At 52.0% G+C, this 27,222-nt stretch overlaps 1 protein-coding gene across 1 annotated transcript in view; it reads left to right on the top strand.

Annotated features, from left to right (window-relative positions):
* The first annotated feature begins 227 nt into the window (after window positions 1-227).
* LOC119458318 (E3 ubiquitin-protein ligase HECTD1-like) overlaps window positions 228-27,222 on the top strand; it is a 123,449-nt gene continuing 96,454 nt past the window's right edge. The window contains 1 exon segment of the mRNA XM_037720149.2: window positions 228-947. Within this exon segment, the coding sequence (XP_037576077.1) occupies window positions 808-947 (140 nt within the window). The 5' untranslated portion in view covers window positions 228-807.

Here is a 27,222-nt window from a genome sequence, read left to right as displayed (position 1 = left end):
TCGAAACAGCGCTGGTGGAAGATCGTTAGCAAAGCCCAGCAACCGACTACTGCGGCCAAACAAAACACCGTTCGCGTCTCCTCGTGCCCAGCGACAAAGGCGAGGGCAGCGATCCAGAAAGTTCGTCGTCTGCAATCAGCTGTTTTTCTCGGCAGCGCGGAAACCGGAAAGCACGTGACCGCGGCCGCGGGTGGCGCGGCGGGCGCGCACGGTCCACTTCCACTACGCTGCGTCAGTGCGCCGATTTTAGGCCTAGCACTCGGTCGTGTCGTCCCTCCTTCGTCGGTGCGGTGGGCCTCCCCTTCTTTTTTTTTTTTAACCCCGTCGGATTGTCCCGCGTTCCACATCGTTTTCGTTCGGCGCCGGGAGGAAGGAAGGATCCGGTTCTTCGGTGACTCGGGCCCGCGATCCTTTCTACCCGTGGATAACAACTGCTGCAACGTCCTCGCCGATTCGTTCGAGGTGCAACGACACGGCCTTTCTAATGGTGTGAATGGTGCCGCAGCGAGCCCTAGCAGCGAACCAGTGTGCCGCCGTCGACGGTGCCGCGGGACCCCTTCGTCGCGTTTGGTCTCCAACGTGCCTGCGTGAGGCATCGTCGCGTCTAGTGAGCACTAGGCGACGTGGTCCATCGGATATGTGATTGCGCGGCAACTCCGCGACCTCGGCTTGCCGGGGGTCAGCCTTTGCTACAGCCTGCAACGTCTGCTGTTCGAGACAACCCAAGTCGTGTTTTTTTTTCTTCACCGCTCCGCTCGGAGGGAACAGTAGCGAGTTCGGCGGCGGTTGCTGCTGCTGCGGTCAAACATGGCGGACGCAGACCCCGAAACTCTGCTCGAGTGGCTCAACATGGGCCAAGGCGACGAGCGGGACATGCAGCTCATCGCGCTCGAGCAGCTCTGCATGCTGCTGCTCATGTCGGACAACGTGGACCGCTGCTTCGAAAGGTGCGTAGCCCTAACGCCGCTTCTCGTGCTTCTGGAATGTCGCGTAGGTTTTTCGGCCGGGATTTGTAGTTTAGCGCTCGAGCGCGACTCATCTTGGTCGTTTTCTCTTCCCGATTAAACCCTGTCCAGTTGCGTCGATTAGTGCAATTTTTAGGCCACGAGGTTGAGACAACGCAAGAGCGATCTTGCGGACGGATTTTCTTGTGTGTCGCAGCCTCAAGTGGATCTTGATTGCAAACGCGTCGCCGAAGTAGCTGCCTTGTACCGCTTTCTATATATATATATATATATATATATATATATATATATATATATATATATTTGCAATATTGCATTGCTTAGTTTCTTTATGCGGGAATGGGAGGCAGTAGGCGCGGAACAAAGCCGGATCGCTCGCTGCACAGTGGCTTTTTTTTTTTTTTTTTCTGAGAAAGCTGGGGGGGGGGGGGGGGGGGGATGAGCACTACGTGTTCTCTGACTGCTGAGACGGTAGTATTCATTCTATTAAAATTTATTGCACAATTATGCATTCATGAGCTCTATTCGTTCCCGCGACGTGCACAGCCATTCGAATTGATTTCTTTTTGTAAACAAATAATAATGAGCTACTTTATACGAGTATTTTTTGTCCTTTGCCGACGACGTCATCAGGACGAAAAAAGAAAGCAGCACGCAGTGCCTGGGCAATCTGTGCTAGCGATTTTGCATTTCACGGCGTTCGAGCATTACATGATAGCTTGCGCCCAGTCCCAACCCGTCTAATTTTTTTTTGTTATTACTTTATACTGCACGATCGACGACAAGCAAAATCGGCTCCACCCCAGGCGGCCTTGATTAGCAGTTACGTCTCCTTCCCGCCTCTATCAACGACCGTCGTCTTGCAAGGTGTTCTTTTGTCGGTGCGACTAACCGGTGTGTGTGGAGGGAAAGCTGGGAGGCAAAAGAGTCTACGAGGAAGAGTGCTCCTGAAAAAAAGTCCTTCATTCACATCCGCGTTAAGTTGGGGAAGAGGAAATACTGCGCATTCTATTTACAACAGCAAATTGAGGCGAACTAGACCACTGACCGTTAGAGTTAACTTGTTCTTCTGCCTTTCTCTTCTGCGTTTGGGCAAATGCGAAACAGTCGCACGTGGAAACTAAGCCGATTCAGTTATCTAAGAAACCAACATCGCTGTCAAAACATAGGAGGCTATGTTGAAACGATGCCACGCGCAGAAGATCCGCCCCCATCGGTTTCTCTCCATTGTGACAGAAAGTTGTAGCAGCGCCCGCACAGTCAGCCATTTTAAAATTTTGCAGGTTAATTCTACCTTCAGTGAGATAAAATAAATTTGTGTGGCTGTTGTCGTTACGTTGATCGACCTTCGCTGAAAAACAAGTTATAAACACGTCTGTTCCCGCCACGCAGGTGAATCAGTAGGATACTCCGTTACAGGTTATTGAACACAGAAGAAACGAAAAAAATAATTTGCGTTGTAATAGTAAATTATCCTTCTACAATACCAAAAGGAAAATGACACTTTTTATCGTCAGTATATGCTTGGTAAGCCAGAAAAGTAGGAACTAAAAACAGGGGAGGTGGGCAGTGACGTCACTGTCAGCTCGCCGTGACGTCATGAGTTTTGACGATGGCTTCTGGAGGCCTCGTATATTTCTATTTTAACGTTGCATTATAAAGTAGCAAACCACAGAGCTTATGAAGTTTCGCTATCTTTACTAAGTTGCATCGGCTAAGATAAACAGATGTATTGAAATACGTGACGTGTATCAGCGCCGGCTGTTTGGCGCAAAATTAGACAAATGGAACTTGGACCTTCACTTTCTGTTCTAGTACTCGACCTATCACCGCGAAATTAAAGGAACTATAGTTTTGAAAAGATACTTTATCAGTGTAACCTGATTCATTGTACTGTCGCCATAACTTTTTTTTTTTAATTTTCGCTCGTTTGTGTTCGTCCTGTGAAACTTTTTTTTTTTTTTTTTTCCCTAATAGCCTACGTGAGCACGCGTGAGCGCCAAAAGTCGTGCCGGGACCTCGACGAAGGAGTTAAATTAAACGAGGAAATTGCGCGAGCGCTTCAAATTGGGGCCGCCCGCTGACCTGGAAAACAAAATAGTCGAGTAGCAGCATCAGCCTTCGTGACGTAAATGATCCCAGAAGCGGCGAGGTGCCGCGTGCGCCCGCATTTTGCACAATTCGGTACTAAGCGTTTTGGCGTGCTCCACTTTCGCGTTTGTGTTTTTCTTTCGTCATACAATGGGGAACGTGTAGCTCTCGGTTGACTGCGAACAATCGAAGTTGGAAATCGAACTGGCTGCATCAGCCGCCAGCCATTCTTTGTATTTCCGGATCGCCGTTACATCTCGTCTGCTAGTGCGAGGATAGATAGTCGTCTGCTCATGAATTCGACATTTTGGTGTCTACAGTTGCTGATGTATGTGCCGGGTCTGTAGTTTACGCCAATATAGTATCTGACCTAGTTCACGTTTTCTTGTCAAGAGTCGAGGATGCTTTGTGGATGCGTTGACGTGCCAGCAGTTTCTGCGACAGATAACTTATCATTCTGTGTTAGATTTCTTTGATTACCTTATTAGGACGTTCATTTCGTCCAGAAATGTAGCCGGACACACTGTTGACTGTCTCAGAAAGCTCTCAGCGTTTCTTCGGCTAGTATAGATTAAAAAAAAAACGGCCACTTCGAATAAAGATAGTAAGTCGGCGCAGGATATAGCAGAGAGCAGGGAATTGAAATAGGAAAATACGGTGACGGGGGGAGAGTTGCATTACAGTTTTAAGAGTTTGGTAGAGTACGGAGGCACATTGCGCCATTAAGTTTAAATTCGCAATCATCATGGAATTCTATGCCCCCGTCGATGGGTCGTCGTTCAATGCCAAAAGGGTCATCCACAGGCTCGGCTTAACTTTGTTTCTGGGACGCTCTGTCGTGTGCCGTTGCATTATGTGGAGCGAGTTCGCTCGCTAAAGTAAAGAAAAAAAAAATGATATGCGACTTTGAGGAAGTCGTTTCTTCGATTGTTCGTGAACACTGTCGCTGGACGCGAGAAATAGGGTTACTGGCGGGGCTGTTCGAGAAACTGTGGGACAAGTCACGTTCTCTAGATTACGCTGGGACCTTGAAGCGCACTCGAGAGCAGAAACGGGGAGAGCGGAGTCGTATGCAAAATTCAAACTTAGGCTAGCCGTGGCAGACGCGATGGAGCATGCTTTTTTCTCCGTACACAATCGATGTAGGAAATCGTGTGTCCGCAGTTCTTAATTTTATTTGCACGTGTGTGTGTGGCTTGTTGCTCCTGCGTACGGCGCCGTTTGCGCAGCTGTGCTCCCATTGGTCGTGATAAGGTGACTTTGGTTTTCCCTCCATGTACTTACGGGTATAGCAGACGACATGTACACCTTGCTGCTCGCTGGTGGCAGACGACACGGTAATAAAATCGAATCGGGAAAGGCGCAATTTTTCTTTCTCTAACTCGGGTGGTTTTATCGATCCTCAATTTTTCTTTTTATTTATTTCCCGACTATCTCCATCGCGTGAGCCTTCGAAATGAGGAAGCTTTTTCACTCGCACGCCATAGCAGACGCAGACGGCGTTTCCTGTTTGTGCAGCGTCCTGTTGATGCTAGCAGACGAAGCGCCAGAAATGTTGCAGACGGCGTGCAACGACTCAGGCTTGTCGGCATTTTAAAGCCTTCTACGCTCGACCGCCCTTTTGTGTGGAGATCAGTCGAGCGCGCCATCAATCAATCTCCACGTTGCAGACGTCTCGAATAGGCCAATATGTGTTGTGGCGTGCTTGATAGACACGAATTAGTCTTCGGCTTTTTTTTTTTTTTCTTCTCCTGGTGCGGTTGGAGTGAATAGACGGCAACTCGATGCGTAAGAGCGGGTGACGTAATCTATTAGTAGTGTTTGAAAAGCTTGAATCTGAAGCTTTCATTTTCAAGATCTCCAAGGTCCCTAGGTTTCGCGGAATACTTAACACATTCCTTGAATTTTGATTTCGACTAAGAGCGGTTAACTTGTGTTATCTTACCACGAGGTTTATTTATACAAGCCAGTCGGGTCTAATTAGCATCCTCGTAGTAGGGAGACACGTTTGCGGCGCCAAAAGGCTTGGCGAGCACCTCATTTTTCTTCGTAAGCAATGAAAAAAAAAAAAAAAGTTCTTGCTTGCTGTTTAAGTTAGTGTGTTGTTAGAGCTGTCGGGCATCACGTTGCTTTAATCTTTGAAATTGATTTGTCGTGTTCTTTGGAAGTTCCTGATAACTCTGTAATTTTCTACGCAAAAAGTGCTACGAACCCTGTAGCAGTGTATTCTTGTACTCGGGCAGAAACCGCAGCATTACGAGAGACCGCCGTAACTGAAAAGTAACGCGACGCATTTTCCGCTGGTGGTGGGTTCGTTTCTTGTGCCCGGCCCCACATCCGATAACACTTTGTGAGGACACACGGCTCCTTCGTATGGCGTTGTTGGATATGGAGAATGTGGGGCGTATGGATACTTTAATTTATTTATTTTATTTGTATTTTTGACGGGAAATATTCACGAAGCCGTAATCCAGCCAGCCTGACGAAATTGTAAATTGGGCCCTCCCTGATTTGAAGGACAGGCAGTTGACCTTCGCGTCTACAGTGTGCGGACGGTGTGTGTCTTGCTGCCGCTTTCCTACCATTAACAACACGTTAACGGTAGCTGGAACACCTGAAGTGATTCGTACACTGCGAGCTATTCTCCTTTCGATATTCCTTTTCGCTTCGCCCATAGCGTAACCTCGGAAGCTGCTGCCCCGACAAAATAGCAAGCATGCAACTTTCTATTTTCATCTATCCTATTGTTGCATGGTGGGCGTTTTCTTAGCACAAGGAAGGTGTTTGGATGGTCGGTTCATGGTTGTTATCGACTGTCCGGCTTTGGAACTTCCTGCTGTTGCTCTGCATCGTCGTCGCCTTGATAAGGCTGGTTTCGTGTAACGCATGACTTTCAGGCGCACCTGCCGTTGTTTTGCATTCGTGTACGTTTTGTATGCAGGAGGCGAGGAAGGGGGGGGGGGGATGACACTAGCTTAAAGGATAAAAAGTACGCGGAGGTGCCGAGCTTCTTCTTGAACCCCCCCCCCCCCCTATCATATTGATGTTTGGTTCATTATGTAAGCACAGACAGGCAGTGCTCAAAAAACACGGTTAGAACAACAAGACTCAAACCTAACCTAGAACGTGTTGCTGGGATAGTTCGTTCATACTTCCTCGTTTAACAAGCTCAAACCTTAGATAGGACGTAGAAAGCCAGACACAGGACAAGCGCTTGCCCTGTGTCTGCTTCCTCTTGACCCGTCTAAGGTGTGAGCTTGCTCAACTTACAAATGAACTCGTGTTATCGGCGTTTAAGCGTTAGTTTTCAGGAACGTGCGCTCGAATCGCACAGAAAAGCTTCTCGCAATAAGCACGGTGGCTTCACGCTTAACAGGCATAAACACTCGGAGGTTCCACAGAATGAAAGGAAATGATTCATGACGTCTAAATGTGAAGTGTCACGCTGAAATGCCAATTTAGCCTCACCCTAGGCGTGAGTGAGGTTGTCAGGAGCGTACCCGCCGACATTGCGTGACCAGTGTTTCAAGGCCCACGGAAGCAATGACGTCATGCAAGGCCAAGGCACCACCTGTCAGGGCCGCCGTCTGAAATGCACTGGCCGGCGTGTGCAAGCAGGCGCTGTTCCATGGAGACGTTGACCGCGGTGACGTCATCTGTTCATCTGCATTCGTCGACGCAATATCAGTGCCATTTCTGCAAAAGACCCTCGGCTTTCACTTGACTCTGCTGCAGCAGCTTTCTCGGTGGCGTAGAAATTACATTGCGCTTACATTAATAGTAATAGCTATAATAAAACGAACGTGCGTAAAGCTGCGGAAGATCTAGCGTCGAAAGAGCTCACTTTTCTTCTCGTCGTTTAGCACAAAGATTGATCGAGTTGCGTGGTAGTTGCGCTGAAGTAAGAAGAAATTGGAGCAGCACGGAGTGACGGGAAATAGATATCAATACTTTGTTGCTGGGCTACTTGAGTTATAACTTGTTTATGGTGTATAGAAGACACGACGGAACGAACGGTAGACGGACGCCGAAGGATAACTTGACAGCCCCGTTTTGCGCGTAGTTTCTTTTTTCCTTTTCTTTTTTTCAGTCATCTTCTCTGCCGCACGTATGATGATGATGTCTCGGCGCGTGCTTTAGAGGTCATACACGATAGAGCACAAATTGAAACCCGTACCGTGCGTTCTCTCTCGCTTGGTAGTGACTTTTCGTTGTGGCTTTCGCATCACGACTTTTCTGCCTACTGGACCGACACGGTCGCCGCCTCGTTAATATTCTGGGCAAACAAAACTCTTCCCACGCGGCGACAAAAACGGGTGGACGAGGTCTTCCGGTTTGGTTATACTCTTTCCTTTCCTGTTCGCCTCGCCTGCGTGTGCATACCTGTTTTCCCAAGGCCCGGTTTTTGTTTCTTTTTTTCGCTGCTTTCCACTCGCTGCGCACATCTCCGCGCCAACGCTTCATCTCGACGCCTTTCCATCATGCCTTCTTCTTCAAAGCCTTCCTTCCCCTTCCTAGGGGGATCCCGTTTTTGGATTGCAGATCACTCGGCACTGCCGTGACTTTTGTTGTCTCTTGGCCCCGTGTAACGTTAGAGAGAGAGAGAGAGAGAGAGAGAGAAAACGATTTGTGCAAGGCGACGGATGTTGCAAGCCCCGGCATGTTTCTCACCCGCCCTGGGACGACAACACCCGGTGTAACGACAGCAGCGAGTCTGGTGAACGGGTGGCTGGGGGCTAGGCTGGGGGGGGGGGGGGGGGGGGGGGGGTATGCCGCGAAACGACCGTCGCAACTCTCTGTGCACGCGTGTGGGCTTGCCAGGAAGATCCTTCTCTCCGCTGTTTCTCGAAGAGATCCAGCCAGGGTTGCGCCTGCTTCGTTGGTTTGACTTCGCGTTGTCTCTTCCTCGTTTTCAGTGTTGAGAGGGTGGAGCGATGCGATGAAGCGGCGCCCAATGTTTCGTTTTTGTGGCGCCGTGGACCCGAAACCAGGTTCGAGATTTAGACGCGGTATTGTTGTCGACGGGGAGATGGGAAGGGCTGGCAAAGCGGAGTAGAAAGAACGGCGGAAAGTGCTAGGAACGTCCCGGAATCTTTTTTGCCGTTCAGTGCGTGGCGACATTAAATCGGTTTAGATTGGTGGTCGAATGTTGTAAAAGAACCGAAACCTGCAAGTAATGCTGTTAAACGGGCAAGTTGGTAACTAGGTTCTCGATTCACGTTATCGGCACGACGTAAACGAAAATCGAAAAAAAAATGCAGACGCCGCAAGCGCTGGTGGTGTTCTGTTGTCCGTCATTTATTTGTTGATTTTCGTCTGTAATGCGCCGGTAACGTGAATCAAAGAACCGAAGCCTGGGTAAGTTAGTACGAATTCATCTTGTATGGCCGGCGTTCGCTTTTCTACGCCCCCCGGATCAGTTCGAGTTGGCGCTTTGTTCTGAACGTTAATTGTTATCGAAACTGTAGTTCCTTTCATATAGCGAGAAAAGAAACGGTTTCCTGGCACAAGAGCTAGTGAAGTTCAAACATTTTATAAAGTCATTGTGCCGCAATCTGGGCTATTCGATGGCTGCGAGACCGAGATAGCTTTACGAGTAAGTGGCCCGTATCAGTGCGATTGTTGTGCTCTCGTTGTGCAATCCTCGACCGTACACGGCGTCCTTCCTGGTTACTTCAGCGGGGAGTCCGCTAATGCGTGGACAAGTTGTCGTTGGTCGGCAAATGAATGTATGCTTGTTTATTACAGTACAATCAGCCCAGAACATCGAATGAAAGAACAAAAATGCAGGTAGCTAACTACACATTGAGGGAACAAGCGCGAAACCGTCACAGCCAAGAGGCGGCAATGTTTTGCGGCTAAACGATTCTTATGCTGTGTGGGAAGAGACACGCATCACCTAAACACGCCTTTTCGACACCCAAACTCTCAGACCTTATTCGTGTGGTCTTCTCGTGAAGAAACATCACTCTGCGCCGTCCTTCTGCATCCCTTGTATCTGTCTGCCTGTCTTTCCCCCGTTTTTCATTCCGCTTGCGTCTCTCGCGTGATCGGGCCTAGGTGAGCGAATGTTTTAACGTAGAGCAGTAGTCGAGTGTCACAAGCGACATTGAAGCCACTTCAAATCAAAACAAACGTATCTGGCCGCTTCTGGCGATGTCCAGCGGACGCGGGGCACGCTGGGGGCATTTTCAGTTGCCTCGCTACCGGGGACCACCATGTACTAGGAGACACCCAATCGCTCTGCCACTATTCAAAACTACGAACCGCGCCGCACAGCCGCGCTCTCACTCCCGCGCGAAGCTTCCGCGGCGTGTCTTTTTTTTTTGGCAGCCGAGCGGGGGCCATTGAGCAAAAACAACTCGGTGTTGCTCAGTCGTCGGCCTTCGACTTCCTCCTCCCCTCCAACTAACGGCTTTCTCATTGCCCGCTTGGCGGCGGCGGCGGGCCCCCTTTTCACAGCGTCGATGTCTGCAACGGACACACATCACGGTTTGCGAGCTATAATGATCCGGCGAGGCGGACGTCGACTCCAAGGAGAATGGACGCCACGTAACGGAAAAGAGCTAAACGTCATCCTCTCTGGCATCGAAGGCGTGCTTAGCGAGCGAGCGTGGGCGTCCGTTCGGTTCTTCGGCTTTTGTCGGGGGGCCCCCAGGCCGAGCAGCCGTCGTTCGTTCCTTCGGGCGGCGTCCTTGGGTTTTCGGCGGCGGGTTGTTTGCGCCAATCAAGGTGTGTGTGTGTGTGTGTGTGCAACGCCGCGGCGACGAGGATGGCCTGTCTTTGAGCCAGCGGCGGACGCACTGCGTGTCCTTGGCAGGTCCCGTTTGGATGTGCGCGCATTGAGTGAGCTTTGGCGCAGTCGGTCGAGCGGCTCGAGGCGGCGGTGGTTTTTCGCTCGTCTACTCAGTCCCCCTTTTCTTCGTTCGGCTCGCCTTGGCTTGTTGTTTCCGGTCTAGTTATCGCCGTCGGGTGAAAGTAGAGAATGGCTGAAGTGGTGGAACCTGCGTACCACTCCTCCGTTTGGGCTGTTACGGCCAGTGGCGCGAACGAGCGCTGCTGTTTGGGGGAAAAAAAAATCTTGTACATGCTAACGCTCTCAGTGTACACTCAGCGTTAGCTATAAATATAAGCAGACCCGTCGTTGTTGCGTAGTAGCTATGAAGTTGCGCTACTGTAAGCTCGAGGGTGCGGGATCGAATCCCGGCCACGGCGGCCGCATGCTTGCGCCCGTGTGCTCGCGTTGTAGTGCACGGTAAAGATCCTCAGGTGGTCCAAATTATTCCGGAGCCCCCCACTACGGCGTGCCTCATAATCGGGTCGTGGTTTTGGCACGTAAAACCCCATAGTTTTTTTTTTTTTGTGCTTTTGTAGCTCGCGATGCAAGTTTTTCGACCATGCGCATCGGTCGTGTCGAGCGCGCGCGTAACACGAGGAAAAGAGCGAAACAATCCCTCGTCAACTTTACGTCGCAACTCGAGGGTGGACCGTTCTGCGGCAAGCCTTGTCCTTGTCCTCTCTGCGACTTCGCTTTGGGATGCGCCCGCAACCCGCAATCACGCGTAAGTATACTGCGACGCAACATCGCGCGTGGCGGTCGTTCTCAAGCGACGTCCTCCAGCAGACTCACGCCGCCGGCTTCCTTTCCCCACGGCGTCGATTAGCTGCTCGCGGACAGCTCAGCGACGTCCTTCGGGCGTCCCCACGTATGGAATGACCTACTACGACGAGAGCTGACTCTGCATGCAGTAGTGCTTAGTTCTATGCCTCATTACGTAATGCTATTGTTTTTTTTGTCTGTTGCATGTTTTACGCCATATGTTACCCGTAACATACGTAGAAGATAAATTTAATATTGTCATGCTAAGGGGTTGCTGAAAAAAAAAATAATGTGCCTCAGAGGTACATTATCTTGTACAATGTAAATGATTTGTATAATGATTCGGCGCTTATTGTGTGGTTGTGCTACAACCACATGTGTAAGTTGGCCAGCAGATTCTTAATGGAATGCTTTAAAGTTTCACCTGCTCCTAAACGATTCCTTACACATCATCTCAGTGGGATGGTAGCATGGCGTCCTACGCTATACTACGCAGGCGTTGCGCTGCTGGGCAAGAGGTCGCGCGATCGAATCCCGGCCGTATTTCGATGGAGGCGAAATGCAAAAATGCCCGCGTGCTTGCGCTGTAGTGCACGTTAAAGAACCCCAGGTGGTCAAAATTAATCCGGAGACCTCCGCTACGGCGTGCCTCGTAATCGGGTCGTGGTTTTGACGCGTAAAACTCCAGAAAGAACTACGCGGATGCCAGGTAGAGAGCTATGTGCATTCTATAAGCGGGGCAGTACGTATATCGGGACTCGTCGGTGGTGCGGCCTTTCTTTTAGCCAAGGTATACTCGAGGCGCTTGCGACCGGGTTGTTTTCGTTCGCGCGCTCTCTCTCGTCCTATCCGTGACTGCGCCTTGTGTTGTTGCTGTCTTCGAAGACAGCGGCAGCAGCTGTGTTTTTTTGGCTCGCCCGCCCTTTGTGTCTGGCCGCCCGCTTCGCTCGAGCGCGCTCTGCCTCCTCCTCCTCCTCCACGAACCGGTCGGAGACGTCGTCGTCCCGCTATGTGCTGCGCTAATGCCCATTATGTCGGACGGCGGCCGTTACGCTGGAGCGAAAAGACAACCGCCGGGCGGAGCTCTTGCTTTGGCCGCATTTTGCTGCTGCCTGCGCGCTTCGTTTCCTCCTCGCCGTCTCTCTCGAGCGGGTCGGAGCCGTGTAAACATTGCTCAATGGCGACGGTGCTGACCTCGGGCGTCTGTATGTTCACGCACGCCCGAAGAGGATACGACGTTGGCGAGTCGGGGGGGAAGTAGACTTATTTCGTCGTTTTATTTCATGGTTCTGCGGCGGCTCTGTGCGACTGTGTCCCCCTCACCCTCGGCCCGTGTTTGCGTCGGTCTTCTTCGCGTAGCGGCTGCGTCTCGTGTGTGCTGCGGTAGCGACGTAGTCCTTCTCTCCTCAAGGTCGGCTCGCCCGTTCGCCGTGTCCTACGGCCCGCGTCCGTGGTCGTGCCGCATCTAGGACAGAGATCCTGTTCCCGACTCGTTGCGATCGGGTAGCAGCGGACAGCTGTAATCGCTTCGTTGCCGCGTGGCTCGAACGTATCGTTGAATGCGCGCTTTCTTTCTCTCTCCCCCTACCCCCCCCCCCCCCTTTTTTTAATTTAATATAGACAGGATGCACTGTTCTGTCTAATCATTCGTAATAATTGCGGTAGCAACGAGCTGTTTCATATAGCAGTGTCGTTCGTTGAGAACGTTCAGTCCCGGAATTTAACGACGAAATAACGATTCGTGGGTATAGTACGATATTCTAGGTGGTTCGAAGCTTCCAAGCTGCACTCGCCATTGGGCTGTATACGTTAGCAAGGTAGTGCGTTGGGCGAGTTGGTGCGTAGCTAAACAAGTGAATTGTGGCGCGAGGCACAGAAGGAAAACCAAGCGGAGACAGGATTGGCGCCCTATCTTGTCTCCCCTTGGTTTTCCTCCTTTTCCTCGCGCCACAATTCATTTGTTCGGCTGCACACGCAGCGAAGCAGCGCCGTAATAGACGCGGTCAAAGGGAGCAAGGTACGAGCACGAGCTCGTGACTCGCAACTCCCAAGTTTGTTCGTGAGATACACATGCGTACATACACCGCATACAAGGGATGTTTAATAGAGTACCCGCAGCGTGGCGCCTCGGTAGGCGAACCGTGCTCGAGAAGAATCGATGCCGCCGCCACAGTAAATTTTGTTCCCTTCCTTTATTTTGTATTTTTGAGTATTTGTCTTTGGTAAATAAACAAAGCAGTTGCTATTACTGCGTCGAGTAACGGCAGTCGCAACTGCTGCCGTATTGCTGCTTACCTAGCCCCATCATTGAAATAATAACAGACGCTGCCGCGTGTCGCCAAGCGTGGCTTCTCGGTGGTGCTTTTTTTTTTTTTTTCACTGCCCCCCCCTTTTTTTTCCCGCCGGCGAACGTCTGCTGCTAGCCGCGCCCAGGACCGTGCTTGCTCGCCGCTGCGTTTGTCCTCGATGTCCCCGTTTTTGGTGTCGGCGGCGGAACATTTCCTGCTCTTTTTTTTTTTTTCGTTTCAAGACCCCCCTCCGCGCCTTCCTCGAGCGGAAAGTTTGTTCTCGACGTACGAAGGATTCCTCGGTATTGCCCTGCGTCTGCAAATAGAACTACAAGTCGCCCCCGCTTTTCGTGGAAGTTCTTTAATCGGGGCCAGTCTCGAAGCTCGGCTTCAAACTGAGAGGCATGCTCTTGCGTCCGTCTGCGTTGACGCGCGGCTGGTGAGCGACGTTGTGGTAATCGTGGTCGCCTGCCCCTTGCTCGTAATGGCTAATTTGACTGAAAAAAAAAGAAAGAAAAAAAAAGGGGGGCAGGGGGGGCTGTAGGGAGAATGCTGATTGAAAATTACTGTCTATTTAGCTTCGTTTACAGTGCGTACCGAGTGGTTCTTGATCTTGGCTAAAGTGGCACTTTGTGGTTTTATAGTTGGTCGCACGTGACGTAGCTGTTACCAGACCTCGCCTCCCCCCTTGCACCGTTCGCCGATCACCGCGTCTCTTCGATTAGTCGTCCCGGGCGGGTTCGGGACTGCCAGAAACACACCACGCCAGTGCTCGCTGGCTGAAACGAAAGCGCCGCCTCGGGACAGGCGTTGGGGCAGTCCTGAAACGACAAATCGGATAGATCCACTTTCCATTTCGTGAACCTACCTCCACCTTGCATGATCGGGAGCGAGCGTACGCACAATCGCAGCATTGTGGTGCTTCTGCGTGTTTGTGTCGTGTTGATTTTGTTCAGGACTCGATTCATTCTCTTGTGAAACTAGTGGTGGCTGCGGCCCTAATGAATGCCCTAGTTGCGAATAGGCGCGGTGTCCTTATTGCCCCGCCCGCTTTTTGGCGCTTTTGTTCCAAGATGAAGGCTTAGATTAGGCTGTTGACGCACGATGCAAACAAAGCTAGACTGACCGGGCGGCTGGGCGCTAAGCGTTGGTCACGTGCCGAACCGGGCCGGTACCCGCGTTTCTCACAATTGCGCACGACTCTCCGCAGCGCGTAGGCGCTTGTGCTTGCTTCCGCGATTCCGTTACCGTTTCAGAGTGGAATAACTAGTGCTGCGCCTACGAAACTTGTGCGTATGAAAAAAAAAAAAAGGTTTAGCGTGCGGCGTTCTTGGGCATAGCGGCGTTCTTATACGCACATACTCGGCGGGGACCGTCTATACCAATCAGCGCGTGTAATTGACCGGGGTGGGCCGGCCCGCGTGTCTCCGCGCGCTCGCCTTCTCTTCCCCCGTAATTTACGCGCTGCTGCGCTGCCGGCGGTAAGCAAAGCGTAAAAAAATGGACGGGAGTGCCTCGTCCTACCGCTGGGCGCTGCCTCTGCAGCCGCAACAGCAGCAGGGCGGGCCAACCGACTCGCACCTCTCGCGTGGGCGTTCGGTCGGCATGCACGGGTCCCGCGTACACTTTCAAAGTACGCGCGTACGGCCGGTCTCTCGGCCGATGATCATTATATCCCGGCGATCGGCGGGGCTCGCCCAGCCCGACACACGAACCTGTCCTCTCCCGATCACGCATGTGGGCTCGTTCACCTCTCTCCCGGGGGGCTCTTGGGACGAAGGGTTAGTGATGAGCCCCCGGGTGTCGTGTAGCTGCTGCCCCAAGCGCGTACCCCGTGTTCTTTCTTTCTTTCTTTTTCGCGGGTGTACCCGTAGATGGGTTGGCACCCCCTTCGGCCTTCTCGGCGTTCTAGGTGGCGTTGCGGGATTTCGCCTGCAGCTGATTCTGATTACCTGGCCTTATCAGCCGAGTTAATCAGAATTTCAGCAGCAGACGGAATTGACAATGCCAACGGCGGTTTCTGTTTCTCTTCTCAACAAAAGCGATGCGAAGAGGCTGGATATTTAAATAAATAATACAAAAAAGTAAATGAGCCCGAGTGAGTCTTTCCTTATGTTTCCTGTCTGCCGCACTGCGAGCGATCGTTTTTCACGGGAAGCCCGTCCGCGCGAAGGTAGGCGCGTACGTACGTTGTTGCCGGCACGGCTTGCAAAAGCCATCTCGGCGATGCAGCTGTGTCGCACGGCTTGAGTCAGCAGCGCTTCGGCGTTCCTGCAGCAGCAACAGGCCACGCGCCCCTCACGGGCTCTCTCGGCGCCGATGTCCGTGTGTGGTTGTCGTCGTCCTCGCAGCTTTAGTTAGCTTTGCAGGTTGTGAGCGTTCAAAGAACCGTGACACGTACGTACGGTCAACAGGAGCGGCAACGCTAGAAAGCTAGCTGTATGTCTTACAAATTGTACGAGCACGCGTAATGCATCGGCGTATTCTCCCACTTCACTGTCTGCCGAGTGTGTGTCAGCTCTCTCTGTGAAGTGTCTGGCAGCAGGTAGACGATTTGTAACTCGAGTGTTTCGGTATATACGGGGAACGGCCCACTTCAGACTACGTAATTTGTTTTTTAGAGCGCTTCTTGCCTTCTCAGTGGCCTTCGTTCTTCCTGCTTTGCTAGGAGTGCGAAATGTGTTGACAGAAGGAAAAGGAAAGACACAACTGTGTGCTTTGCTTTTTGGCTTTCGACCGCCTCGCATTCTGTAGCCGTGGCGGAGAAGAACGTCGGGAGATGCAGGGCTGGGCGCGGAGAGTGGAAGGGGAGGGGGGGGGGGGGGCTATGTGGGTCTGACCCGTCGGGCGGCGGAGAGGACCTCCTGGTTCTTGGTATATACCCTGCGCAGTTCGTGGGACGACGCTGCTCTCCCCTGGGGCGCGGCGACCTTGAATTTGCGAAGTGGCGAACTTCTTCGCCTTTGTTTCGACCGATGCGCCCGTTGACCTGGGCGGCAGGATACGGGGTGCACGCGCGCGCGCGCGCGCGCGATGGCATTCGACGCGTACGTCCGAAAAGGTTGCGAGTTCGATTCACTGGTCAGGTGCGCCGCTGTAATTTCGGGCGTTTGCGCGGGAGCAAACTGCGGAGAAAGTAATCCCTGTAGCTGTGAAATTAAGGTTTGCGAACGCCCTGGCCCGGATAAAATTTCCAGAATTAAGCGTGTCCTTGACATTGAAGACATAACGTCGCCGGCTCGTGCCGTTTATAATAATAGCAAAACCAGATATCAATGGTGTAGTATATTTAGCTACACCGTTAGTGTAGGTTATTTACACGTTCACCTTCACTATTACGAAATGCGATCGGCGTTACTGTTAGCGTTACATCAGCACTAGCCTCTATCGGGGGGGTCCGATAGCTACCCACCTGCACTGACACCGCCGTTTCGCGGAATGTGCGAATCTCGCCGCATTTGCGCCTGCGCATGTTATGTAAGTACAGGTATCCCATCTCCGCATGTCGGTTTAGCCGGGGTGCAGCTGTTGCGTGCGTTGGTGCCAGCGCTCGAACGGCGCAGCAACGGTTCGTTTCCCCTTGCATCTCGCGAAGACTCGTTTTTTTCCCCCCTCCCCCGTGTTCTCTCTGCGTGCCTGCTTGTTCTTCTGTGCGCCATCGCACAACGCCAGATCATCGTTCCACCCTCCCCTCACCCGGCGCCGTGGCATTCCGTCGCCCCCAGCTGCTTCCCAGCCGAGCGAGGTCGAGATATGCCGGCGGTGTGAGGATGAGTGGCAGCATCATCTCTCCGTGCTCGTTAGTCACTCTTGCAGAACGCTCGCTCGCTAGGGTGCCTCGATGCCAGCGCCGCCGTTCAGGGTGGTGCCAACCTTTGACCGCCCCCGCGCCGCCGCTTTCTCGCTGCGACGCCATATTGTGTCACAGCGAGCCGTTGCGATTGCTTGGTGCCGGTGCTGAGTTCGAGGCACAGTGCGCGCGGATGCTTCGCGGACGCTTCTACTTGCTAGACAGTGTTCAGCCGCATGACTGACAAGCTATCAAGTGCATCGTGTCGACATGACTGGCTGTTGTGTTCCCAAGTGCGCCGGATCGACGCGTAAAGGACTGCGTTGTTTTCGCTTCCCCCGGGACCCAGAGCGACGGAAGAGATGGGAAGCCCAAGTAAAGCGCGATCACTGGAAGGCAACGGATAACTCCTGCATTTGCGAGGTAAGTGTCAAGAATGTTTAGACTACCGCACCGTGTTTTTCATTTAAATAAGAAAGTATTCTCTGATCCTCGCTCACGTACCTACGTTCGCTCACGAACTAAGTAAGCACTGCACCGATGCTGTCTGAGTAGCGTATGGTTTGCGAGCGCGCGTCGCATAGGCTTTTTTCGTTTTGATGGGCGCAGTCTGTACCCTTATTTTAAGGACTGACGAAGATGCTTAGCCGCGAAATAGTCTTACATTAGCTACGAATCGTCACGTAAGCCACCTATTTTCCTTTTTCACGGGAAGCACACATCGTGTGTGTCTCTTGTTTCTTTTTTTTTTTTTCGGTACTGGTTATTTGGGACTAAAGAACGCAGTGCTTCGTCTGGGGAGAGCGGCTGTTTTGTACGTGGTAAGCGAAACATTGTGATTTTCTCTGATTTCTCAGGAGATATCTTGCGGACCTCAGGGTGTTACGTTACATAGCTGATTTTTTAGACTTGTACATATTTGTAGCGTGGTGATCGTAAGCCGATGGTCATTCGTGCTCATTCCCGATCGTAGTGGGTACTGTGACGGTCTTTAAATGCCTGTGCACGGTATGCACAGGTGTAGTACAGTTAAGGGGCATCATGGGACCAAAATGTTTCGGCGCTTTCTGGCATGGTGTCTGTTGTAGCCTGTGCATTTCTTCGAAACGTGTGAAGCGAGGTAATACCGCATTGCTTCTGCTAAAATTTATTTTTAAGCACTGTAATGGGTTCTCTGTATTTACAAGGCAACTTTTCATATCAATAATCACTTTTGTTGTTTTACCTGTACTTAGAAACACTTTGAAGAGGACCAGTACGAGGGAAATCGACAGGATGGGCGCCGTCTGTTAAAGTCAACAGCCCTACATCATCATGGACTATATTTTCGAAGTGAAAAACATTGCTAATCTGTATTTGACTGTCTTAGTTTCATTTACGGTTTTTGTACGTGATATGTATACAGTGTTGTTTATTTTTTCAATGTAGTTATCAGTGTTCTAATGGTTATTTATGAAATGTTCTGTACTCGCTATCGATGTGTTTGGCTGATGCGACGTATTCGATGGTAGCTGATGTATGTATTCTGGCTGGATATCTTGATTAATATTACCCGCGGTTGCGTTTTCTTGTTTGCATTCTTGTTTTCGATTTATATTGTGTGTAATAAGGTTGATGTACTCACTTGAACCCCCCCCCCCCCCCATGTAATGAATAAATAAAAAAAAAAACTCTCTCTATCCCGAATTGTGTGTCGAGCCTACCTTGCGAATTAATTTTTTTTTAATCTCGTCTTTCAACATAACCTTCAGGCGCCACACAGTACATTTCATGTACATATCTCTTTCATGATTGATTGTACTAGAGATTATAAGTAAATGTATTTTGTGCATCGTTTGATTTCTTGTGTGTACTACGCAAGATTGACACAGACAAGTTACGTTACATTTTTCTCTACAGCACTAACTAAACCTTATTTTCACATCGCAGTTATTTTTACACCAGCTTAATCCTGTCAGCACACAGTTTTGTGGGCAAAAAAAAGCAAAAATTGCGCGTAGATATCGTCAAATAATTGCAACGAACGCGAAGAGCACGCGCAACGCAAGGGAAACTAACCGCCGTGCGCGAGTGGCTGGCTACGGTAAAGGAGGCGTGACGTGTAAACCAAAATACAACAGCGAAAAAGAAAAACTTCCACACACAGGGGGTCACAAACCTTATATACCAAGCATCGAAGCGCAAAATAAAAATAAAAAAATAGTGCGTATTTTAAACATACACACGGCATATTAAATGTGATTGAATTAGGCAACTTGGGGCATGTTCCCGGCGCCATACATTTACGTCTTCGACCTTCGACGAGTTAACGGCTATTGGTTATAAAGATATGCAGATGGGACACCGATAAAAAAATCCTCATCATGGCAAAGCACTTGGAAGCGCGCCGCGATAAACACTTTATGAACGCAAGCGTAGCTGAGTCTCAGCTCGTGTGACACAATATGGCGGCGCCAGCGGGGTTGTCTCCACCCTGGACGGCGGCGCTGGGCATCGAGGCACCCTACTCGCTCGCGCAGCTGCGACGCCCCCTCCTCTAGGACACCCCGACTGACGCTGCTCTGTGCGTGCGTTTCTTCCACCGGTGCAGTTTTACGGGACGGTGTAGCAGGCTGCCGCCGAGAGTTATGTATGTAACAGTCGTTCGTCGTCAGGCCCCACTTGCGCTCGCGACGTTGCGACGGGGGGTGGCCTTCCCTGTATAGCAATCGCGAAGGCTGCGTTTGGGCGCCGGTCATTGTTTCGTGTCCATTTCTTCGCACCGTCGAAGGGCGGAGCCTTCGCGCGTGCGAGCGCAATCAATATCCCGCTGCTGTAAACTCGCTTACTCACCCAACTATATCCCCGGCGCCCCCAACTTCGCAAAACTGTCTCCGTCACGAACTGTATATGTGCAACGACGGCGGCAAGACGTCAAAGATGAAGACGACGGCATGCGGGACGAATATACAACGGAAATGAAGACTCGTCATGAACGCCGCGGCCTGTAACGGACGGACAGTGAGAGCAAGTGCTTAAGTGCTGTCACATTTACAAGAAAGAAATGAAAGAAAGGGCTGTGTAAAGAAGAGCTCTGGCTTATCGTGTGCGTCGCGCGAGCAACGACCTACGACGCCGCTGAGGAGCCGTAAACTAATTTCGCCATTCGTTAGACACGTGGTCGCGCTATGCGGGGTGAGAAAGGGGCCTTCGGCGCCGGTTCGTTTGCGAGTCGGTCATATGTGGGCGGCAAGCGTGCTAGTCAAGCTCACGTCTCATTTGACGCGATTAGCTTCCAGCGCGAAGGATTGCGCCAACGCTTATCCGTGGCACGACGTAAGTTCTCGAAGGGGGCACCGGCTGCTGCAAGCAGGTGCTGTAACGCGCAGTGTCTTCGAGGGACATTAAATATTCAAGTTATGCTGCGTTTGTAAATTACAAGATGGAAATAAAACAGCGTAGTGTTAACGCAGACCGTAGGATAGGAACACAGGCAGCTTGCAAATTACGGCTTCTGTATAGTAATCGGTGCGGCCACTTTTACGCGAGGAGAGGAGGTTTAGTGAGTCGGAAAATGCGAAAGGCGGATAACTTGAAGTTGTTGCACCAGTTCCCCGTTACACGAATCGTGGATTTCGATAGCGTCTGCTCTCGCCTGTGAATCGTTCATTCGTGAAGGACCATTACGCTGTAAAGACTCAGTGTAGCAAGTTCCGGAGAAGTTCTACAGCAGCTAAACTTTGCGAATACCAGTTTGTGCGGTCTTCCGTACAAATCTCATTTCCGAGCACGTTTTATGGCCTCGTTAGAGAACCGCTATGAATGCTGTTGAGGCAAAAATAACGTATTTTGTTTTTATTGTTGTGCAAAAAAGAGCTTCTTTTTTTTCGCCCGTGGCTTTTGCGTTGTTGCAGCGTACACTGAGATGAAGGGCTTGCCTGAATGCCAAGCTCGGTTTGCTCGTGTTTATTTGTGTCCGCGTCCCCCGTGTCGTGCTCACCGGTCGTCGAAGAAGTGAATGAGTTGTTTTCATGAACCCGGGCGCTGGCTTCGTGCTTTTTTTTTTTTTTTTTTTGTCCCTGTTTCGCTACCTCTCTCGTGGCGTGCTTATACTTGAAAAACAGGCCTGCCCCGGGTCCCCGCCTGCGTCCCCGTTAGTGCTTCGACCCGTTCAAGGACTCCAGTTTCGATCAGCCTAATGGTTCCGGGAAATGTGTTGTTACCTCCGGCCACCCCTGCACGCTGTTCCGTTTCTTGCCATTTGCGTTGCTGTTGATACCTTAAAATAAAATAAAAAAAAGTGTAGGAATGACGTAATCGTAGCGGGAGCTTGTGTCATTTGAACAAGGCGGCCGGCCGGTGTACTGGACGGCGATGTCTGTGGTTGCCTAGCGCGCTGTCCTTGAGGCGAGCGCTTAGGAGCGTCCTTTTCTGCACTTTCGCAGTAGCGAACGGCGGACGGCGTTACAAGTGCTTCTTCTAGAGCGTAATAGACGCTGTCATGTCCGTTGCTATGAGCGCGCACCCTTCGAATTGAGGCCCGCAGGGGCTTTGTCTGCCCTGTCCAAGGTAATACGCGCAATTTCGCGAGGTTTCGCCACCCGGTTTAGTCACCGGTGTCAGTCGCAGTTCTTTTTCGCCCTAGCTCGTGAAAACGCCCGTGCGGTTTGTTGGCGGCTTGCGAAACCTCGTTATAACGAAACTGCTATAACGAATTAACGGATATAACGAAGCGATCATAATTCCCAACGCAATTCTCATAGCCCTCCTGCTACCTCCTCCGCCCAAACAACGGCGGGTCGTGATTTTGGAGAATCGTTATCTATAACGAATTGTGCCTTCCCCTTCAACTTCGTTATAACAACTTCAACGACTACTTCTACTACCAGAGAGGACGAGTAGCGCGGTGACTCCCGTGTGTGGACGGTGCCGAAAGCGGAGCTCACACGGCGCCGTATTCTCGGTAGATCCCGTTCGCGGATATGTCGCATTCGGGGTGCACCATTCTTGATTGGATAAGCAGCCCGTCGCCCTGGACGCCGTACGTCACGCTAAAGGAGGGCATCCCCGGAAATGGATCAGCCAGGAATGCGGTCCGTTTACGCTTTTTTGGCGCGGTATTATGCCGAGGAAAGGTTGGGCGAATGTGATTGTGGCAATGTGACGTGACCTTTAGCGCAATCCATTATACGTTACCTTCGCGCAACCACAGCTGGCGACGACGTCCTCCACCTAACGATATGTTGCGGCCGCCGCAATGCACCGTCGGCGTTTTCGTCCGCGACCTTCGAGGAGCTCGCCGTTTCGTATTCACACGAAAGCGGGAGAGTCGGCCGCGTTTGCTGTAAGGCAGATGAGTTAATTACGCGGAAATGTGCGACGTGGAGTGGGAAGGGTGAGAAGGTGTCGTTGGTTGCTGCATGCTCGACGAGCGTGTCGCGCAGCGCCCCCCCCCCTCCCCCCCCCCCCAAAAAAAAAAATTGCCGTTTCCTCGTATAATCTTCCTCTTGCTTTAAAACACCCTTATGTGTGCATGCACCACGTTCGCTCGTTACCGTTTTGTGCTATATAGTAATGCAGTCGAACGCCTTTCTAACCAAGTGCTTGGGGGCCTCCGAAATCATTCGTCATTCATTACAGTTCGCTTCGTTATAAAGGTCGCGCACTGCACAGCTCGCAGTAGCACCGGCACATAATTATTCCTTCGTTGCAACGGGTCATTTCGTTGTAGAGAGGCGCTCTCGGTTGAGCACCTAAAGGTCAGCCTTCGGGCAACTCTCCTTGCGACATGCGTGCTGTTCCGAGTCCCCCTGCACTTGCGCAGAGAAAGACGCGCGCCCGGCGCCAAGCGTTCTGGCGCGCGGTGCAAGGATTCATTTGCCGAGCTTGCGGGCATCTGTAGGCCTGCGCTCGGTCCCCTTGCCGAATTCAGCGCCCCTCACTCCATCCCTCCTCCTCCCCCCCCACCTGTCGCAACCGTGCAGCCGGCGTGTGTCTTTGCGTCGCCTCGTCGCAACGACACGCCAGCTAGCACGCAGCACCGAGGCAGGCATTCAAGGGCGCTGATTTCTCGGCACGTTTGTATATATCTATCTATTCGTGGCCGGCCGAGTCTTGTCGCCGCCGCCGCCAACCGTTGGCGAGGTTGCAGCCTCCGAGCGCCGCCGCTCTTTTCTCTGGCTCGCCGCGGACCGCAGCGTCGTCGCCTCCATTTGTTTCTACAATCTTTCTTTAGTCTGTTTTGTTTTCCGTGTTCTCGCGTGCTTGTTCACGTGAGCGCTCGCCCGCGGCTTGGCTTGGCTCCGTGCCCGAATCCGATTGCCGCCTGCGTTGGGCGTTGACGTCGCCGATTCCTTTCCCAACCTTTCCATTTTGCGACGAGGGTGGTGGCCCGCGCGTTGCGAGCTTTTCTCGGAGAAGCCCCCCGACAACCCGCGGGACTGGCGACGTCTTCCGACGGGAGAGACCCCGGGTTTGCGCCTCGACTCTCGTTGCGTCATCACTGGCATGGCGTACCGCCGCAGCTTGCTGCTGCTGCTGCGGTCGTCCTGGCGTGTATAGCGGCTCTGCGTGCTTTCTCGGTGGCGTGACCGGACGCTTGCACTGTGGCTGAATGATTCACCGCCGCTGAATGATTGGCGGGCGGCGGTTCTATGCCCTCTGGGCATGCAGGGGACCTGGGTGTTTCTTGTTGGTACATACAGTTCGTGGATTCTTGGAACGTCGGGTAGCCGTAATAAAGTGCCATGCTTGTCTCCGGGAGGTCTCCGAGCTGGAGATGAAAGGTGCTCTTTCGACGCGCCTGACAAAGTGATTGCTTCGCCGAAAGCCGTTTGTAAGGGTCACTGCATTAGCGGTGGGCACAGCGGCCGATGTGGTATACGTGGTGTCGCAGGACCGTTCAGTCCTCATATACGTCTTCAACATCAGTCGTGGTAGGCCGACGCAGCGGCTCTCTGTACGGGAGCGACCTCTCTCATGTTTCGTAGACAGCGTCAGAGTGTCGTCATGAAATTCGAAGTATTTTCTCGCGCTGGAGCCCATTTGACGCAAGAAGAGCTTTCGGAACTTAGTCAAAATTAATCCCGAGTCCCCCCACTACGGCGTGCCTCATAACGAAATCAGGGGTTTTGGCACGTAAAACTCCACAATTCAATTCAGTTGTGTTAGGTCCTCCCCCCCTTCCCGTTACTTTGTTTCGTTTAGTATTTAGGACAGTACTTTGTTACCGACAAAGGTATAACTGACGCCATCGGCACACGCCTCGAGCAGACGCCACCCAAATCTATGGCGTCACGTATAGCGTAGGTGTGGGAAGTTCGGGGCGGCGTTACCACCCGTTTTTCGCGCTCTTTTGTGGTTCACCAAGCTTGCAAACCACGATAGGGGGGGGGGGGGGGGTGCTTTTGGGTTACTACATGTTCCTCATTACCGTTTCCACTATGCTCGAGCGCTCCACATCCGCCAATATCCGCCTGCCTCCATGTGGGTACGCCGCCTTTCGTCGTGGAAGGAAGGGTCCGTTGCGAGGCGCAGCGTTTGCGCGTGTCTCCTCTTGCAGATGTAAGCAGAGCACCGCCGCGCGGATCGCCGTATCGGCTCTTCCTCAGGGCATCGGATACTGCTGGACTCTTTGTTTCGAGGAGTGGCAGGAGTCTTCCTTGACGGCGCAGTTGCAGCCGTAGTAACAATACGGCCCGTCGCGCACAAAACAATGCGAAAGGCAGACCCGTTGCGCTGCACTGGGGCACGCCTCCGCCGCAATTGTGACACCATGTCGGTGGTGTACACTCATGCTTCGCCCTTGGCCCGTCCGCGGTCGCTCGGTTGCTGCCGAATTCGCCTGCCGAGCGCGAAGCCGCGGGTTCCTGCTCAGCTACAGCATTCCGATGATGACGGGATGCACGAACACTCCCTAAAGAACTTTGTCGTCGAAATTAATTCGGAGCCGTCTACTGCATAATTCGGGACGTTGAATCACTCACTCAATAACTTTTTTTTTTTTTTTCATATTGCACGGCTTCTCCCTCTCTCGAACTGCTATTGTCTGTTGCCACTGTTTTCTCCGGGCCGATATACAAGAGCTCTCGTGGAAAAAAACCGGCGCACGGAGATTGAAGTGCGTTGCATCCAAACGTTGAGTCGCGTGTACGTTTGGCGTAAACACGCGCCGAGGAGGCTTATCGGCGGCGGCCCTTTATATATAATAATAATAAAAAAAGAGAGATACATCGTGCGCTCCACCGATGTCGCCGTGCCAGAGCAGCAGGCCGATTGCGAGACCTTGCGACATCGTCGGGCACTGCACCTGCGTCCGCGGCCGACGCGCTGTGTTCGCCGATGAAAAGGGGGCGCGTGCTCGACTGTGACGCGACCTTTCTTTACAGAAGGTCTGGCGCCGGCGGGACGGCGTCGTCGTCCCGTTTCACCGACGCCCGTGCACCGCTCTGGTGTCGTTCTCCTCTCGGTCTACATACAACTCCCTTTCCCAAGCCTTCTTTTCCCCCTGCCCTCCTGGGTGGCAGTGCACCGGCTCGAGCCAGGGTCTCCGCAAACAACGGAGACGTACGAAAACGGTGTTCCCGGTAATTGTTCAAAAAAGTTTGATGCTGGGAATTCTTTGTATCTGCGCGTTCACTCAAAAATATAGGTACGGCATTGGGCAAAATAGTAAGAGCTTGGTGGCGCAACCTGCCACCCCGTTTCAAAGGGCTGCCTGCCGTGTACCCCATCGAAGGGGCTGCCTGTCGCGCCTGGGGGTACACTGGCCTATAGAAGCACTGTAGTACCTGGGGTGCACAGCGCACACGCACCAGCAACGCCGACTGTTCTATGACGTGGCGAGGTCGCGTGCCGTTCCGGGCAACGGTGTCCCTGACCCTGTCTGACGCCCCCCGCCCTTACTCCACCGACACGCCCGTTTAGGTACCCTCCTCACCGTGTCATTTTCTTCTTCTTTTTTTTTTAAATCCGGGGCTGTCATCTCTCGGGGATGCGTTGTCACTCTTGAGAGGAGGCACGCCCTGATTGTTCACAGTTCGATCGCTGCGCCTGCTTGTTTGGTTCGGGTTTCGTTGTTGTTGTGGCGTCACGGTCTGCTGGTGCCTCACGGCGTGGCCTTGTGGTGTGACGGGCCGATATAGTGCGAGGAGCTCCGCAGCGACGGTGCGCGCTGTGTTGCGGGAGCGATAAATCATAATTGCTTTCCGGTAGTAGCGTGTATGCTCCTGGCAACAAACAACTAGGAGAGTCGCGGAGGACATATACACGTATACGCGCCGTGTTCGATATAATTTTTTTTTTTACTAAAGGCGTACTGTTGTTTATTATTATGAGTTATTAGCGCTTAAGCATAAACCCGCATTGGGTTTATTTGCGAGTGCGGTTTACAGCGCCCGCACGTAATATGCTCTAAAGTGTTTTCGGAGTTCAATGAAACAGTCATTGGGCACCGGCCAACTTGTTTCGTAAATCTTCGTGTCATTTGTGTGTCAGAAATATGGAACAGCACGAATCGCTTACTTGCGAGACGATTAAAAAAAATTTCTTCTTGCCCGCGCGAATAGCCGGCGCTTCTTTGCCGTTTCGTTCTTCTCTCCTGTCCAGCGGCAGTTCGCCGTATGTTTGAAAGTACTTAGCGCTGTGCTAATCGGCTCACGTGCGAAGGATGCGTGGCAGCGCGAACTATGGCGAATACGAACACCGCCACCTGCTGCCCGTTCTTTCTTTTGTGTGTTGGCACAATGCGATAGGCGGCTGAATCGAAATGCGGCCCACGTGGCGAACTGCTTGCGCGCGTATCCTGTCTGCAAATTTTGTTTCACGACTGCTTGCTTGCACATTTTTTTATCTGGAACTTTCACGACAGGCATAGGTCGCCAGACTAAGCGAAACTCATTCGTACTCGGCAATATTTCAATGCGAAGCATACTCCTCCGAGTCCACCTACTTTTTGGCGGGCGAGTCTTATATCGCCGTTTTCTTGTGCTTCAGGAGTGGCCCCCCGACCGCCCGCCCGATGGGATATAGTCAGCCACTGTATACTTGCACGTTATTGGATGTTCCTACCAATGCACTTTACACTAGCAGCTAGGTAATAGAAAACGGTCGTTCCTAGGTTGAACTTGCATTGGCTTCATTGTCTGCCGGCTTGTAACTGTGGTTGTATAACTAACGGAAAAAAAAAAAAATCGAGCCCCTCGGCTGCCCTTCTCACCCTAGTTGATTCGGCTCCACGAGATGGTGCCACCAGCGGTGGTGCTGTTGTCTGCGTCACCGGGACCATTTACCGTTTGGCAACGCGGCTTTGTCGAGAGGACGTTGCAGGAAGTTGCTTTGGAACTTTTTCGCGTGAACACGTGTGGCCTGACCTCCACTCACCCGGGAACGTTTCCTCCCGTGCCGTGAAAGACCGGCCGTCGCCGGTCTTGCGACAGGTTGCCAGACACGCTGCTAGGATTATCCAGCTCTAACCGTGCCGCCTATAGTGCAAAGCGGATTAATTGCAGC

This window comes from Dermacentor silvarum, chromosome 7 (genome assembly GCF_013339745.2).
Source record: "Dermacentor silvarum isolate Dsil-2018 chromosome 7, BIME_Dsil_1.4, whole genome shotgun sequence".
Classification (NCBI taxonomy): domain Eukaryota; kingdom Metazoa; phylum Arthropoda; class Arachnida; order Ixodida; family Ixodidae; genus Dermacentor; species Dermacentor silvarum.
This window is presented reverse-complemented; position numbering and strand designations above follow the sequence as displayed.